The sequence below is a fragment of the Ciconia boyciana genome, chromosome 8, assembly GCF_034638445.1.
Source record: "Ciconia boyciana chromosome 8, ASM3463844v1, whole genome shotgun sequence".
In the NCBI taxonomy this organism is placed as follows: domain Eukaryota; kingdom Metazoa; phylum Chordata; class Aves; order Ciconiiformes; family Ciconiidae; genus Ciconia; species Ciconia boyciana.
Window position 1 is genome coordinate 16,976,264 of NC_132941.1, and position 18,958 is coordinate 16,995,221.

Consider the following 18,958-nt stretch of genomic DNA (forward strand, 5'->3'; position numbering starts at 1 on the left):
TACATTTTTAATTGCAATTATGTAAATTCCTCTGTCATAATGCACTATTTCAGAAGTGTGGAAGTATAAAAGAAGATAAAAAATAAAAGCCCTTAATATAAAAAGATATTGTTTATTAAAGCTATGGTAATGCCTCTTAATAAAATTTTTTTCCATTAATTTAACTGTTTCTTCTATTAATACGTTAACTTTACAGTAAGATGGTTAGCAACATCTTGGATGTATCTTCTATTTGAAATGATTCACTGGATGCTTCATCCAAACAATTTTTAGTCTGAAAGGAAAGTACTCTGTGTTTCATCTTTACTTGATATCAGAAATATATCACTGACTCTCTGGATGTATAGCAGTGGAGTACTGTTTCTGTTCCCAAACTCAATTAGCATAATTCTTAGAATTAACTTTTCCTAGAATGTCAATTTTAGAAACAATAGAGCCAAGTGTTTTCCAGACAAATTAGTTTTTCCATCTAAGATCCCTAGAGGATTTCAGGGGTTTGCCTATTGTTCTTTTGATTTAAGATGTTCCATTTGGTGGGGGTTTTTCAATTCAATTCTGAAAGCTGCTAAATGACTGGGCCTGACTTGACAAGTGAAAAATAAGAAGCTAGCTTTCCTGAATAAATCAAGATCATGTAAATCTAATAAGACAGCAAATAATCTTTCAGGTTTTCATATTTTATTGAGTAAAAGAAATAGGAGACACAGATTGCATATTCTGCCTCATTTCTTTCTGAAATACAGTATCTAGAAATCTGAGCTCTTCTCTAAACATTCTCCCACTATGTGCCAAAATGGAAATGTAGCTCAAAAAATAGTTTATAACATCAATACATTAATGGTGCGGTTCTCTCCCTTTTCTATGACTGACTTCTGCTATTTACATGTCAAGACACAACTGAGATTAAATATGCTTTACAAATGAAAAACAGAGTGCAATGTAGAACAAGGCCCGGTTACAAAACGTACATGAAATTATGTGGAACAAGCATTTAAATTAAGTGTTCTTGTTTAAAATCCAATCTAGGCATATTTAAAAGCTCATGCTACATAGATGTGCGCTGGTTTCCATTTGACGTTCAGAAGTGTAACCTGAAGTTTGGATCCTGGACTTATGGAGGCTGGTCCTTGGACTTACAAATGCAAGAAGCAGATATATCTGGCTATATTTCAAATGGAGAGTGGGATTTAGTAGGTAAGGTCTTGATTTCTTATTTACACTGTGAACTTGCAGCCTTGTCTCCACTGCTGAATGGATGGAATAATGACTGGGAAATGAAGACAGAAATGAAATTAATAAATGACCTAGCTAGTGGCATTTGAAACTCTGAGAACAGATGTAAGATGAAAATCAACATAAAAAAGTAGCTGACAAAATCGCTGCTTGAATTCAGTAAGTATCTTTTATCTGATTTTCCTTTATTATCTGACAAAAATTACTTAATTGGGAATTAAGCACTTTTTGGGAATTAAGCTTAAGTAGTTTTACCTATAGTAAAACCTAGAAAGCTACATTTATCCTTTTTTAAAATAATCACTACATAATATACAGTTTATTCACATTAATTTCTGGTTTTCTTCCTTTTCCCTCCTACACAGGAGTTCCTGGGAAGAGAACTGAGAGTTTTTATGAATGTTGTAAAGAACCCTACCCAGATGTAACATTCACAGTAACTATGAGACGTAGGACTCTCTATTACGGACTCAATCTTCTTATTCCTTGTGTACTGATATCGGCACTTGCTTTGTTAGTTTTTCTGCTTCCAGCAGACTCAGGAGAAAAGATCTCACTAGGTAAATCCTTAATGGGATATTGTAAATATGACCAAACCAAAATAAGTTGTCCTTTTTAAAGTTTTTTAAACAGTCTTAGTAGGGAAGGAGGAATAGCTTGTGTGCCCTATTCTGGCTCATGAGCTATTTTTACTGTTTGATGCTGAAGCTGTGTGATGTTCAACCCTTGCTCTCAGCTTAGGGTACACTGAAGTTGTGAAATGGAGAAATTCCAGCCAACCAAGTAGAAGCATGACAATTCCTGGCTACCTTCCTTAAGAAGCAGGGTTTCATTTTTTGATGTTTATTTGCTGAAGAAAAATCCCACACTCACTGAGTAAAGCTTAAGTTTACAAATATGCATTTGAACACTTTAACATGGAATTCTTCTTAATATTTCCTTTCAATAGTGAGTTGTAGTAAGAGCCTAAGGTGCCTTCTCAGAAAGATTGATTCTAATTGCTACTATTCTAATTTTTATAGCGAATTTTAACTAAAGTATTGGTTTGTGAAACAAATCTGATGACTTTTAAGTACTTGATCCTTAAGATGGAGGTTAAATATATAATGAAACTTTTTGCCCCATAGAAAACTGCAAATGCACTGGCTTCTACTAAGTGAACATAGCTGTTAAAAGGTAGAAACAAAATTGACACTTCTCCAGAACATGGTTTAATTGAGTAGTAGCCTCCCTAATCAAGAAGTCCCTCCCCATATTTTAAGATGAATTCTTTGTTCCTAAATCCTTTTCCACCTGACAATGACTCCTTATTGCTTAAGACTAGTCCTGAGAAAGAGCTAAGCCTTGTTCCAGAAAGATGGGAACTCATCACTGAACAACAGAAGTCAGACTCCAAAAATCAACAGTCAAGACTGCTTGGGCATAGCCACGTGCAGAACCCAAGTGCTAATACCAAAAGATATCCAACTCTGTCTAAGACAGCAAATCTGTTTTTCAGGAATATTATGCATTACACCATCTATAGCTTTAGCTTCCAAACCAATTAATCAAGTGTCATATGCTCAATACTCAAAATCACACCATGTTTCTAAAGCAAACAAGCAGCAAGAATTACTTTGATTTATCTCAGCTAATTAGCAAATGGTGATAAATGCTGAACAGCTACAAGGATCTAAAAATATGTATGTCTGTGCAAGCACTGGTACTAGTTTGGCAGCACCGCTACCCTGAACTTGAGGTAGTACAAGAAAGGATAGGAGTACCACTGATCTGCTGGTGCGAGGGTAAGAATGGGAATGCATCTTGCATAGAGCAGTTCTTCAGAGTGATTTTCTGCTTCTTATGCCTTGTAATTACAAGCTACTGATCTAATTTCATACTTCATGTTGATCTTTCAGGTATAACAGTTTTATTGTCTCTCACTGTCTTCATGTTACTTGTGGCTGAAATTATGCCAGCAACATCTGATTCTGTGCCCTTAATTGGTAAGTTAACTACAGCTTTTATTCACTTTTATTTTTTGTCAAATGAGGTGCATTGACTTTGCATGAAGGCCAGCAGTAAGGCAAATTACCAACTGTACAATGGCCTACTGCAATTGAATTAGAAAAATGTTGCCAATTGATGAGAGGCTCTGATGGGTGCAATCCCCTATACAACTTCCGTGCTCTCTGCTCTGAAAAAAATAGAGAACCTCTGTGTATTTCGAGAAAGTGTAAGGGAGTCAGTTTTCCATGGAAGAAGTCGCTGCAGTTCTGGCCACATGTTAGGAATACAGAGCTAAACATGATTAAATCTTCCCATTGTAATTGCTCAAACAGAAAGAGAAACTTTTCAAAAGAAGTACTAGCCAGTATCTACAATACCGGTGAAAGAAATTAGAGGACAATTTGTTTCAAGGTTGCTTAGAAAAGGCAGGTGCTCAGTTCCACAAAGACAATTACTAAAGGCTGGCTATTCTCTCAAAATAATGCCTGCTCTTTCTGCTTTTGAGAAATCTTTCACAAGTACCTAAAGTAGCACGTGTATCACTACACTGGAAAAAGAACTTAACACTATGTATGCATGTATATAAACACCCCTTATAATAGCTACAAAGCAGTATCAGCCAAAGTATATTGCTGTAATTATCTGTTTATTTTGCAGCTCAGTATTTTGCCAGCACTATGATTATTGTTGGTCTTTCTGTTGTTGTCACTGTTATTGTTCTACAATACCATCATCATGATCCAGATGGGGGGAAAATGCCTAAATGGGTAAGGTTTGCTTTTCATTCATTATCTGTTGCATAAATGTTCAGATCAGGGATGTGACAGAGTAGCTAGTGACCCATGTTTACTTCTTACTGTTAAAAACAAATAAATCCTTCCTAAACATTTGGTTTTGAAAAGTAGTTTCACCAGAAATGAGATGTCCAGATATCTTCCGTGTGGTTGGCTTCTTAAGAGAGTGTGTGTGCAAGAGAGAGAATGACTATACCTCAACTCACTTCTATATTCAGAATCTCCTTCACAACATCTAGAAGCACCTCAGGATTTTGCTAAAACCTAAATATATAAATGAAGGTGATTTTCAAATAAGCTGCAGATGTCAGAATTGAAACAGGTAGAATGAAAGAGTAAGGTGCTGATGGAGATTATAAATGCATGAAACACACTAGCCTCAAGGTGCAACTGTGCAGCTGCTACATATTCAGCTGCTGTGCATACAGAAACATCAATAGCCTGAAAAGCACTTGTTAAAGATGGCTGTTAAAGTGGAAGTGAAACTTGCTCTGAAAATCCTCGTCTTTACATCTCTGGTCAAGAACATCTGTAAAGTGCAAAGAAAAATTGAAGTCTTTTTCTAAGCACATAAGACTTTCTTTATAATGTACTTCTATGAGTGGTTGTTTTTACAGAGAACATTACATTGATATTGGATTACTAAATATTGATGAGTATCACCAGCTAACTGTCCACTCCTCCTGACTTCACCCAGCTCATGGCAGCATCAGGCATTACTGAAATGGAAATACCTTTCGCTTTTTTTCTCTCTAGAACAATGAGTTATTATTATCCTTACTAGCCAAAAAGAATGTGCATACAGCAGTGCCCTGTGGACAAGAGATAATGAGATATTTCCTGGCCTATTCTGGGGTAGTGACTTTAAAATAAATTTCAATTAAGAGAATAAAAGGTATATAGCTTTAGACGCATGTTTCATGACCTAAAGGGAACAAATGTTAGTACTGAGCCAAACATCCTCAGAAAACTTGAGGCTGAGGAGTGAGCTTTAGTGTTCAACTTGAGTACTTGAGGTCGAGGAGTGAGCTTTAGTGTTGAGAAGCTGAAGTCCATTAAATGTTATTTGGATACTGGTGGATTTTGGATCAGGCCCTCAGTTAATGGAATATTATCTTTCTTGGTGAAGCTTGATAGTGTAAATAGAGTAACAGTGCAAGATCTGTCTCTGGTTGGGATGTTTGCCTGGATAGAATACCTACTCTGAGTGGCAATCCCCAGTCAGAATAAATGGGCCAAATCTAATATTAATTACAGTGTAAGATTTGCATATTATATGAGACAATAATATTTCATTAGTGCTCTGGAAAAGAAATACTGGAATGAGCTCTTACAATCTGACCGAAATAAATTACAGAAGCTTGCACCTGAACTGGAACAGTCTCTGGCTTGCCTGCACTTTCTGTAAGGCTGAATTAAGGCAGTGTGGAAAAAGAATAAAATGATACGCACTGATTAAATTTGCAAAGTATTTTTTTTTAAATCAAAATAATTTTTCCATCTTTTTCCCATGCTATATCCAGATCTGTTTTCTAAAATGTGCAATCAACTGTCATGAAAACAACATGACAGCAGAGCCAAAACATTGTAAAGCTTGGTGGTCCAGTCCAGTCCAGTCTAGCACCCATTTCAGCAGCCTCCTCCAAACAGTTACATCATGTGAATTTAATATTAGAGCACAAATATGAGCTAAGGAATTGTAATTTATTGACTACAATCTAGAGCAGTGGTATTAAGACTATTAAAAAGTAACTCTTCTTCTCTAAGTGTTTTTGGTTTTTTAATTCATGGTTTCTAGTAAAGGTGGAAAAGGCTGCCATATCGCTGTTCAAGTGTAAGGAAAAATCAACACTACGGAGGCTCCCATCAGAGGAAGGGGCACTCCCAGTAGTGATAGTCAGACTGAGGCAACCAACAGCACTGCTAGAATAAGAACGCAGCCTCAGTGATTGGCAAATTAATCAGCTGGAAAACTCTGGCACGATTTTCTAGAACTCCTGGGCAGACTAAGCAGAGACCATGGACCAGACAGTCACCCAGGCTGCAAAAATACCAACAGTGCCCAAAGACAGTGGCTGTGTGAAGAGATGCTTATTCTCAAAAATTTTCTTTCAGACAAGAATCATCCTTCTTAACTGGTGTGCTTGGTTTCTGAGGATGAAAAGACCAGGGGAAGATAAAGTACGTCCTGCCTGTCAACATAAACAGCGTCGATGTAGCCTATCAAGTGTGGAGATGAACACCGTGAGTGGACAGCAATCCAGTAATGGGAATATGCTGTACATTGGGTTTAGGGGGCTGGAAGGGGTTCACTGCACACCTACTACTGATTCCGGGGTGATCTGTGGGAGGATGACCTGCTCACCAACAGATGAAGAAAACCTGCTGCACAGTGGCCACCCCTCTGAAGGTGACCCAGATTTGGCTAAGATCTTGGAAGAGGTCAGGTACATTGCAAACCGATTCAGAGACCAGGATGAAGAAGAAGCCATTTGCAATGAATGGAAGTTTGCAGCCTCTGTAGTGGATCGGCTCTGCTTGATGGCTTTTTCAGTCTTCACAATCATTTGTACAATTGGTATTTTAATGTCAGCACCAAACTTTGTAGAGGCTGTATCTAAAGATTTTGCTTAACTCCTAACTACAATCCGATTCTCTGAAGTATGATATGTAGCAAATAAGAGCGTGTTTTTTGTTTGATTGCTTGTTTTTAATGAGTATACTGCTTCTCATTGTCTGCTTTCTTTTGCCCCGCTCTCTGGTCCTGATTTCCTTTCGGAAGAGTGGCACCATTTCAGAAGGGAAGCCAAGGATTTCTCCCTGGGCTGCCTGTGCGCAGCTCCTCTGAGCACTCTTCTGTAGGAGATGCGAAGTGGCTGCGAGTCCCTTCAGAACAACAGGGTATTGCACCACCGTCTCTTACACATTTTTGAACTGGGTATTACAAAATAACAGTTAGGCAATGACAGAAACGTCACTTCGTCCAGACTTCATTATAAAAGATAGAAGGTAGTCCATCTTAACTACTTGAATGAGCGATCATAAACACTTAGGTTTAGGAGATGATTAAATCCAAATAGATGGAAGCTCAAACAGCAGAGAGAAAAGGGAGAAATAGGTTGCTTTTCAGTTACTGCTTCTTACTAAGTTGTGGTATGTAGCTCTCCAGCTCACTCATAACCAGTCAGACCCATAACTCCCTCCATGCATTTACATAGAGCATATGTGACTTTACAGGATTCTGAACTTGTCTGAAACACCCGAAACCTGAAAGTTAAGATGATACACCACATAATTTGTCCTTCTATATCTTTCTGGATTTGACCTAGAAGTTTGGCCTGAATTCTTAAACAGGCTTCACAGTAATTTTTGCAGTGTTTACTACTTCCTCCTTCTCCTCAAAAGTACATTCTTTCAAATTATGACCTTTTTAACTATCAAAAAGAAAATGAAGGATTTATGATGCCTTTATCATCGCTTGTTGAAAAAAAAAAAAAAATACACACGCTTGTCTCTTTACTGTTAACCGGATTCCAATGTGGAAAAAGTAACTCAGTGTCTTGTACAGGCTTAAGCATAAATTAACAATCTGAAGAAAAAAGAAGCCATTAAATCCTGAGATCAAGGTTTTCATTTAAAAATGAAATGTTTGATCTGTTGTATGCTTAGCCTTTTATAGACCTCTTTCTGTTGAGTCACCATGTCTTTACAAGAAAACTGCACCTTTTCTGCTCAGTTTATCAGCTGAAGAGCACTAATGAATAATAAAGCTTTCTTGGGTCTGATATAAACTATGAAGTGTATAAATATATATTTATATATACACACTGCATATACATACAAGGAAAGGTTAAGACTTAAATACAAATTCTCTTAAGTCTAGAGAGACATTTGCAAAGGCAAAACTAATAGTTCATCACTTTATATTATTTCTGATTGTGAAATTCTCCTGTCAAAATATGATTAGTTGTCACGTGACTTCGACATCTTAATGAAAAGGGCTGAGCTGAGAATACCAGGACCTGAAACTTTGTGTGTACGAAACAGCTGAGAATTAGTCTCTTGCTGGCACACCAGTATTCCTGATCAGTGATGTAAGTATAAAGATGTGGGGGAGGATTACTTCAGCATTGACTCGTTGCTTTATCCTACAAAATTCTGACTTTTTGGCTGAGGTCTTCAGAGATGCAAATGGAGGCCTGTTGTTGTACCATGTTTTTACTGCGAAATAAACTCAAGGCCTCATTTTATCTTTTAAGCTGGATTAAAATAAAGTGACTGCAATGCTTATTCTCCCTAGGTAACAATTTCATTTTCAGAGTCTGCTGCCCTGAAAGTAGGAGAATCAAATTTCATGTAAGCCAAGCCCAGCGTCACCACAGGTATAGTCCATCACCTGAGTGAACACCTTGCTCAAGCACCTTCGTGCCCGAGAAAAGGGCAGGAGTGAAAGGAAGGCAGGATATTTGTCACAGTTTGTGAATTCTGTATTCCTGAAGGCTCATTCAGAATCCCACACTGCAAAGCATTCAAATCCTTCTTGAAAGCTAATCTTGAAATCGTGTCTCAGTTATTTGTGAAGAAGTTATATTTTCAGGAACAATTATTAAGAATTAGCCATGCAATAATTCCTGCAAATAGTTTCTAGTTTGTAGATTGCATATGAATAGGAAACTGAGTCCAAAATCTGAAATGTGAGTTTTGTTCAGTTGTGAATAACTACACATATCGTGTGACATGTGCTGCTCTTCTGAGTAATGTTTCTAGACTAGGCTTTCTGATGCAAATGTTGAGTTGCATTGGTACTTTTTCCTTCTGCAAGTATCCCTAAGTAGCTACGTAGAATGTTCCATTTAGTCTTTGTAAAGTTTTTCAAGAAGAAATTAAGACTTTTGGGCACTACCTTGTACAATGGGACACAACTATTGCAATCATAATACATGACGCATGTAATATAGGAAGCATGAGAGTACCCCTGTTTCCACCAGAATCCATTTACAGTATCTGTAGAAATCATCTTGCTAAATACAGGAGTTCTTTACAGAAGGATGGAGAAAGCAGTTTATAATTTAACAGTAAACTTCATTATCAATGACAGACATGCCTACGCTTAAAAACTGGAGACTGGTATTTGGCCTTTAGTGAAGTCCTGCCGAAGTCTGTAACACTGGGTTTGTAATACTGTCAAAGTTTGTAATGCTGTCAGTGAATACCAGGTGTTAGACAAAGTAGCTGTAAGACACCAGCATCACGCCTATGCTACTGCCTTTATTGTTGGCAGGATTAATGAAAATGCACCAAGGGGACAAGTGAATCCTAACTTTCCTACTGTTAACACAACCTGGAAACATTTGGTAATAAGATTATTATAAATTTTAAATACAACAGTGACAACTTCTCAGTTACGTTATTTTGCATCTATGAGTTAAATTTTTCTATAACTGAGCTGAGCAAAATTGGTTGTTTCTTGTCAAATGGTGTGTGTCTTAAATATATTTGTGTATGCGCTAAACAATATTTTGATCTAAATGCTGGGAAAAATATTTATTTACAATTCTGGGCATAGAGATGGAAATTAAATACTGTATACAGTATGCGTATATAATATTAAAGACTATATATTGATGGTAAGGATCTGTTATACTCTTAAGAATCCAGAGAGAGGATAAGCAAGCGGTTCACCACAACTAAGCTATGACTTGTCTGATAAATTCAAAAGCTCACTCTAGAGCTCAGCTGTCATGTACAATACTATGTGTGAACAATGTATATTACTTTTTCTGTTTTTATATTGAATTGTATTGAATGTTTAAAAGACTTTTTTAATATTTAAAAAAATTTATTTAAGTGTTACTGCCAAAAAAGTTCCAAACATAAAATTTTAAAAGGTTAGTTTTAAATACAGATAAATTATTTAAACAGTATCTAAAATATTAAATTATTTTATATAGGAATTGATAATACTATGTAAGACTTTTTTTAAAGGTTTCTTTAAATTCTCTTTGCATTCTCTCTAGCTGCAGGAAGCAATCTCAGTTCCCCTGTGACAATTCAACTTTTCACCTTCTTTAACAAGGAAATAAAGTAAACCAAAGTCCCAGATTTTCTTTCCTTTTGTTATACTATTTTTTACATTAAGAAACATTGCATAAAGGACATTAGAAAGAGATGCTACATCTATCAGGTACTGATTGTCATATAAGCAATTCAATACCTTTTCAGTCCAGTACAAATAAAAGATTTAGATCAAGAGACTTTTGATTCTTTCTCATTTTGCTAAGATGGAAATCAACTCAAGCGGTAGAAAATGTGAATAGCCATAAAAGAAAGAAAAATGTCTTTGGATATATCAATCTGGGATGACAAAGGTCTTTGATAAATAAAAATACATTCATATCCTCCTAGCAAACCAGTCCCACACCAAACATATGTTACTTCGGTCTTACATGGGCGATCAAAGTTAACCAAGTTGGAATGAAATACCATGTAAGTTTTGGACTGGCCTCAATGCCAGTATTAATTTACTTCTTGAAGGTTAACACAGAAGAGAGAAACAAGAGAGAAAAAACAAATCCGTACCAGCTGAATAAACTGTTGGCTTTGCCAGCTGCAAATTTTGTTTGTTGGCTACTGGTGAAAAAATACCTAATCAGCAGAATATCCCCCAGGTGGGGAAAAAACATGTCAGTGTAGTTTTTTGCAGACAGATGAGTTGTACTGCCTACATGCTGAAACAGCTTCCTGAAAAGCTTTCTATCTTTAAAACATCCTGCTGAGCATGTGCCAGTAGTAAAAATCAAGGGTTGCTGAACCCAAGACTTTATTCTCTTATTGCTTCCACAAGCTTGTAAGGAACAGCTGATGAAGACCAGTTTGGTCAAGGTCAACACACCAAGTCATACAAGCATGTAGTTGTTACTGAATCCAACCTGCCTTTGAATAAGAGCTGCCACAGGTCACAATGTCAGATATTCAGGTGAGGCTCATGCTGATGGCTGCTCACTCTTCCAAGCCAACATGCCTACCCTCTCTTCTAGAGTGCTGAGAAGTGGGATGTATTACCTCAGGCTTACTGTTATACTTCAACATGGTTAGACAGGTTTAGCTCAGCACACAGCAGGCAGTTTCCTGGCACTGTGTATAAACCTACCATCACACATACTCCATCTCTGAAGCGTTTGTGAATGACGATTAAAATCAGACTGCTGTCTGCTACCACTCTCAGGCAGCTGGCTGGTTAATATGCAGACTGAAAGCTGCTATGGTTTAGGAGTTTATACATGAGCAGATCCAATGTCATTGCCCTGTGGGTGGCAATGTCCGTCAGAGCACTGGGTCTTGTGGCTATAGGGAGTAACAATATCAGCCATCCAGTTTTAATCCTGTAAGAACAATCAGAATATATTTTCTCTTCAACAAAACTGATTTCTTAGCCTAACCTCATGATATTAAAATATCAGTAAGTCTTAAAAGGCTGTGAACAGAATCTGCACGTTACAGCAAATCTAACCTGGTAATCAAATAGGACCTTAACAGGACTACAACCACAAATGAAAGCCTTTCATGATTATCTTTTTTTTACATTGCTTCTGCTGCTTAAAAGAAAACCTTAATATGTTTATGTAACATTTATTTGTGCTATTAAGCAATTTGCAGATGATGGCATAGAAAGAGAACAAACAACAATCTCTCACACTCCAATGACCACATTCAAAATTGCAATTTATTAACAGAACATGAAAATATTCAAGTCCAAAAGTTAGCATCAGTGTTTTATCTACACCCTCAGTGTAAAGATATCACTAATAAATCACTGGGTTTTCAGAGCTTCAGTGACTTGTCCCTGTAATAAAGCCATATAGGAATAGCAATTTAAACTCCAAAATAATTTGAACTATCTGCATATTTTTACCTTAAAAAAACCCCAAACCAAAACCCAACAAAAATTTAACAGCCATGACATGATATAATGCTAATTTGGAATATGTGTACATGAGAATAACATCCATAGAGGTTTTCCTCTTAACTAAACAATTCAGGATATAACCCAGTGCCTCAGTGCCTGTAAAAGGCAGAGAAATCTTTCTACTGAGTCCAGAAGTCTGGGATAAGGACCATATTCAGTCCAACAAACCTCACAGTTATCATTTATGTATTACTTTGGTTCATGGTAGACATGCAAATGAATTAAGATTAAGCCAAATATTAAATATTTATATTAAATTGGCTTTAGGCTTAGAAACCAAAAATCCACATCCTCAAGCAAGATATATGCACAATATCCCTCAGACAGTATTATCTTACCTCTCTGTACACATGGATTACATACAGCTGTGAAACATTTCCATAATAACTTTGTTACTATACAAGAATTCCCGTTTGAGACTGCTTTTGCTGACACAGCACATTTGTTGCTCCCTGTCCTTCTTCCAATTTCTGACCGAGTGAAACCTAATTAGCAGACTATTTTGATTGGAAGAAATGTTACAAGACCAACATTCAGGAAGAGTATGTAAGTTTCACCCTTGACTCAGACTGTAGTCACAAAATTGACATTATTGTGCCAAGTTGCACACTAGAAGGAATATGCTCCAAACCAATATTCATGCCAACACCGCAGTGTACATACGCCTTTTGCAGTGGAGGAAGCCTTCACAGATGGCAGCAGCGTACTTGCAGGGCAAAGCAGGCTCACCAGTTCCACTGTGCGGCATGAAAAGTGAGTAAGTTTTCCTGGTTCTTCTGACCATGCTATGTATCTGAGTACAATGAGAATATGCTGTTTTCACTGGTTAGTGCTTAGCTCAGCTTCTAAGATATTTCTTTCTTTTGATAAGGTAATAATGTAAGAGACGTGGAAGTGACGGGTTGCATTACGTAACCCAACTGGTCTTTTCTTAAGTCTATGAGAAACTGGCTTAAACTGGACTAAGCTGAAACCAGGTTAACAATATGCACAGTGGTTGTAGTTCTTTCTTCACTAAACCAGTTTTAAAACCTATTGAAGTTAAACTGTCACATCTTTCTCTGCAGTCAAGGTTAACACTCATTCATTATCCTGTCTGCAATTAGCAAAGACCTGTTGTAACATTGCTTAATGATACTTTACACACCGTCCATGTTGTTTATAATTGAAAATATCTTGCAGTGAAGAGACTAGAAACAAGGACAAGCTGCTGAAGTATTGTATCTTTTAAAACAAGCTGCAAAAAAGTAAAAAGGGCATATGAAGGACTGGCAGAGAATGGGGGGAGGCAGGTTTGGTATCATCGTGAACAGAGAGCTGGGACACCTGTCATCAGTACCAGACCTGTACACCAAAGCCCAGACAGCCATAGGAGAGTTTCTTTGACCACCGGCAGCTGAGACTGTGTTGTTTGTGCCAGATGCGGGCTGAGAGAGGGCAGGTCCACAGTGACTGGGGACAGACCAGTCGCAGGTGGCCACACTACAATATGGATCTTTAACATACATGTGCAGACCCTCATTTGTGACAACTGATCTGAACCACACTTCGTTTAATGACATACATATGCAAAGGTCTAGAGCTTTGCATAGCTTGAAGCCTTCTTGTCCCTTTTATCTATCTCAGAGAACATCTCACTGCCCTCCCCCTATTTCTACATGTACATAGAAAGTCTACTTCTTCAGGGAGACAGTTAAAACAAAACATACTCAAAGATGTAAATAAACACTTGCAAAATATTCTGAAAAACATATGCAGAGAATCACAGAATGCTTTGGATTGGAAGGGACCTTTACAGGTCATCTAGTCCAACCCCCCTGCAAGAGCAGGGACATCTCTGCAAGAGCAGGACTAGATCAGGTTGCTCAGAGCCCCATCCAACCTGACCTTGAATGTTTCCAGGGATGGGACCTCCGCTACCTCTCTGGGCAACCTGTTCCAGTGCCTCACCACCCTCATTGTAAAAAATTTCTTTCTTAAATCCAGTCTAAATCTGCCCTCCCTTAGTTTAAAACCATTGCTCCTTGTCCTGTCACAACAGGCCTTGCTAAAAAGTCTGTCCCCATCTTTCCTATAGGCCCCCTTTAAGTACTGGAAGGCTGCTATAAGGTCTCCCCACAGCCTTCTCTTCTCCAGGCTGAACAACCCCAACTCTCTCAGCCTGTCCTCGTAGGAGAGGTGTTCCAGCCCTCAGATCCTTTTCGTGGCCCTCCTCTGGACCTGCTCCAACAGCTCCATGTCCTTCTTGTGCTGAGGGCTCCAGAGCTGGACGCAGTACTCCAGGTGAGGTCTCACCAGAGCAGAGCAGAGTGGCAGCATCACCTCCCTCGGCCTGCTGGCCACGCTTCTTTTGATGCGGTGCAGGATATGGTTGGCCTTCTAGGCTGTGAGTGCACATTGTTGGCTCATATCCAGCTTTTCGTCCAATGCATATGTTGAATGCATATGAAAATGTATATGTTAGCTCAAAACCAGTATGGTTTCTGTTGTAAAACTACACTGGAACACATAGCTTTCCGGTAGTTTTTTGGTTGCAGTAATATGCCAGGGCTTTTCCTATGCCAGCTGATAAATGGGATGGGGGTAACAACCTTCTTGCTGAAATTCTGAAGCAATTTGTGGGGGTTGAATGGAGTATAAGTGAAAACTCCTACGGCCAGCACAGCTTTTAGCCCCAGAACACTATAGCCTGTCTTTTAAAAAAGCTCATTGTTCATTTGCAATCATTTAATGGATTGTTCTGTGCACCCAACGGAAGCCAACCTGTAATGAATGGCACGGCAGAGATCTAAAGCATCCAACCTCAGTTCTGAAAGACTGGATTCATGCCCACTAAATACAATAATAAAAGCCCATTTATTTTCTCATGCACTTTCCCTAGTGCACTGGAAAATGCCTATCTACTTAAAGCAATATAAAACCTTCACAGTGCAAATTCTGAGATTTGCGTCTCCAGGCATTGGCTTTATTGTATTTTAACAGTAACCCTACATCAGTGTAAATGACAGGAGATTTAGCCCAGTATTATATACAAAACACGTTCATTTTGCAGCTTCTGCAAGTTCAAACTCTTCTGCCCCTTGCTGCAAAGGCCCCAAGAATAATGGTATCATGTCTGCACAGCAGGCAGAGTAATAAGAGCAACAAAAAGATGTTTTCTCAGAGCTAAACAATGTCAGAACATTTTCCATAAAGCCAGAGCACTTTCGGAATTGCAATATTTGTCACCTTTGATATATATACCTAATTTAGACCATTTGGGCGCAAAAATAATTTATTCTCCAGTTCTTTGAGATACCAGAGATGGCATTTTTCATGTCTCAATTTTCTCATTAGTATGCAGTGTGTTTGGAGAAAGAGCTTTCATTACTGACAATTTTCATAAGGGGCCTTCACCTCCAGTGAGGGTAGTGAATGTTTTCTCTTGAACAGAGTTGGTATGGAAACTTCAATAGTCTTTCTGTAATGCCACAAACTGCATAATCGATTTGGAAAAATGATCTGTGTTAGGGAGCATCATGAGGTTATAGGTACTCCATACTACTTTTCTCCAGACAGTAGCAGCATTGATTTTCCCATTCACTTGACAAAAAATAAGAGAAATAAGAAACTCTTCCTTCATGTTACCTGACACACACGCCTATGCTCCAAGCATATTTTCTTTGCTTAACCTTGGTAGCATGAGTGAATGCAACAGATTATAGCCCAAAGTGTAACTATTATTGCAGGAATGTTTTATTTTTTCTTATTAAAAATAAGAAACTCTTCCTTCATGTTACCTGACACACACACCTATGCCCCACGCATATTTTCATTGCTTAACTTTGGTAGCATGAGTGAATGCAATAGATTATAGCCCAAAGTGTAACTATTATTACAGGATTTTTTAATTTTTAAGCTCTCCTCTAGCCTAAATGATGAAATCACAGAGTAGATAGAACCCGACATATGTGATAGCAGACCAAAGCTAGAAAAGCAGATGTACTTAAAGAAGCTGGTGAAGCAAGATGTATTTTTCATCACAAGAGTTGTTTAAAGGGAACTGTAAGGCAGTAAATTTTCAGTTCCCACACTGCAGAGGACTCAGTCTGCGATTCTGTGACAGAGCGGAGCACGAGCTCTTGCTGAGTCAGAAAGCTGCTGAAGATGTGTGAATGTGGAAATGCTGGTCTGCACGAAGGCAAAGTGAGTCATATTGCCATTTGATACAAGCCAATAATCTGCAAGGAAGAAGAAAAGACTAGGCAGAACTTTAGCGAAGGCAAAAGTCTACAGGGAAGAAGTTCAACCCTTTCTCCAAGAGTTGTTCCTCTTTGCCTATCCAGCTAACAAGACTGATGACACAGATGAAGAGTACTCTATCATAGTGTATTTGGAAAGCTTTATGTAAAAAATCTTGGGGTTTCGGGGTTTTTTTGGTTTTTGTTTTTTTTTTTTTTAATAAAGAGAAATATACACATACAACCATGCCAGAAAAAGGATATTTTCTAGATAAGGTGTGAACAAATTTTGTTTACCTGTAATTCAGTGGCTGACTGGCTGTAGAGTCTAGGGCAAGAACCAGAGCTAAGGCAAATTTAACCATTTAATGTCTGTTACTATATACTACCTAAATATTGAACAAAATCTTTCTCCTTTTTTTTGTTCATTTTGTTCATTTTTTGTCTAAACTGTAAAAGCTTTAAGCTTTTCAAACAATTAAGTTTTAGGTAATACTTTCAAAGCAGTTTAAATGCCTGAAGAACCTCGGCCCAACTTTCAAAACAGATTTGCACACTTAGACCTGAAGGGCTCATACTCTCAGAGGCAGCTGAGTGCTTTTAAGAATTCGGATCGAAAACATTTTTGAAAACAGAAGTCTGGTGAACATTAATTTCCACTAGGAAAGTCATTATATGAAGCATACTAAAGAGCTTAGGTGGAAAGAAGCAAAGCTCACACAATCACTGGCAGTGGTATTAGTGCAAATGCACAACTGTGTTTTGTGATGAACAGAGCTGGGCAGCAGGGAGGTACTGACTATACACCACACTGATCATTTACCTTCTGACATGAGTAATCCCACTGCAGATGCTGGTGGAGTTATACCAGATGTACGGGTAAGAATTTTCCCTGTAAATGAAGGTGGTCTTTCTGGATAGCTCAAGAACTTCAATTTGGATGACCCATGTCTCTGAAGAGATAAACTGCATTTATTATGATTGCAGGTAAGGTTCACAAGACATAAAGAGTTTCATTATTTTCTCTTTATTAGTATTTTTTATCCATTATAAGGAAATTAATTTGAAAAAATCAGGGAACTGAAATGGAAAGGAAACCTCATTGCTTACTATTTGAGGTAACGTATACTAGATCTGCAAACACCAAGAAGTACAAGTAATATTATGTGCCCAATACCAAAACTTGCAAAATGACTGTAGCTATTTCATCCCAAGTTCACCAGAATACCCAAACCAAGCAACAAAAACCTAAATAAGCCAAACTCTCCCAACACCCCTGTCACACAATCGTCATTTGTGCAGTGTTAGGTTTACGGCTGGACTTGATGATCTTAAGGGTCTTTTCCAACCTAAATGACTCTATGTTTCTATGTGTACCTTTTTGGTTCCAGAAGACAACATGCATGCTAAGAGCGCGCCATCTTTCCTGCGTTCAAAATACATGCAGAACCTGTGGCGTTTGGCACCTATTTGAAACACACGACTTTCTGCCTCAGCTTTGTTCTGCTACATTTCCACCTTGCTTCTCACTTGATCCTGTCACATGATGTCCCAGGACTGAATAAAGATCAATCCCCAGCATCATGATACTGGCTTTAAATATGAAATAGAATGAATATGAAGTAGAGCAGAGAGGAAGACTAGCTACTATTCACACAATGTACACACGTTGCTCAAATTACCCTAAAGAGACTCCAGACTGCTGCAGATGAAAAAAAATAGCTTTGCTTTAAAAAGTTTCTCACCATGAGGTTGCTTATTCTTGTGAGCTGCTGAATGAAGAAAGCCTGCAAATTAGCTGGTCAAGATGCGAATGGGTGTATTTTGCTCTGAAGAATGGGGGAAGAGGGAAATGGGGTGGTGCTCATTGGGAAAGACAAGGGACTTCATAGGGGACGTGAAGAGTGGCTTAGAAGTCCTCAGAAATTAGAAGTATGAGAAGAACCGTCTATGGTGGGGACAGCCTGCCCTTAGAGAGACAGCAGGACCAGTGCCCTGTATGATGTCTGGAATCTTCTAAATACTATATCCATGTAAGTTATACATGGTTTCTATCAGAAGTTCAGAATACTGTGAAGACCACAAGTTTAACAAAATTGATGTCCAATTATGGGTCAAACTTTCAAGAGCACATGATGGATTTCTAGATCTCAATAGGTTTCCAAGAGTTCGCCTTAGTAGGAAGGAGAAGGGGAGAAAGATAATGAAGGAGTACAGTAAAGATCTGAAAATGAGGGTTTTTAGAAACAGATATGCAACCTCCTGAAAATTGTACCTGCAACAATGTTCAGCCAACAACCTCGATGATCACAACTTGCTGAAGAGTTACAATTGAACTTGTGAATAGGATGACAGGATTGCCCCATGAAAACAAGCACAACATTTTTGCGAAAAAATCCCTGAAACTATCAGAAGCTCTTTTTGGTTTTTATTTGCAACATTTGTTTCAATTATGGCCCATATGACTGTGCCTAAAACTCGTTAAATAAGTTATTCTTTCTTATTTCACTGAAAAGCTTGTCTAACTTGCAAAGCAAACTGCCAGACCGCTGATTCTGCAGAGGCAACAAATCAGTATCAAGAAAGATGTCCTCCTGGAGGGTATGCTTATGGAGCAAAAGCACTACAAGCCTGAGCAACACTTGCTATCAGTTTGTAAAGAATTATTGTCAGTGCTTGTGTTGGTGGGTTTTGGGGAAGAAACACATCCTGTCCCTCCTTACAGTCCTGCAGTGAGCACAGACAAGCTCTTCTTC

At 38.2% G+C, this 18,958-nt stretch overlaps 1 protein-coding gene and 1 long non-coding RNA gene across 2 annotated transcripts in view; one reads left to right on the plus strand and one right to left on the minus strand.

Moving 5' to 3' along the window:
* Window positions 1-10,268, plus strand: part of CHRFAM7A (CHRNA7 (exons 5-10) and FAM7A (exons A-E) fusion) — a 43,873-nt gene extending 33,605 nt beyond the window's left edge. The window contains exons 6-10 of the mRNA XM_072871358.1: window positions 1,027-1,194; window positions 1,599-1,793; window positions 3,132-3,218; window positions 3,880-3,989; window positions 6,132-10,268. Coding sequence (XP_072727459.1) covers window positions 1,027-1,194; window positions 1,599-1,793; window positions 3,132-3,218; window positions 3,880-3,989; window positions 6,132-6,650 — 1,079 coding nt within the window. The 3' untranslated portion in view covers window positions 6,651-10,268. The remainder of the gene's footprint in view (window positions 1-1,026; window positions 1,195-1,598; window positions 1,794-3,131; window positions 3,219-3,879; window positions 3,990-6,131) is intronic.
* Window positions 1-18,958, minus strand: part of LOC140655568 (uncharacterized) — a 92,711-nt gene that overhangs the window by 43,656 nt on the left and 30,097 nt on the right. The gene's annotated exons all lie outside the window — the stretch shown is intronic.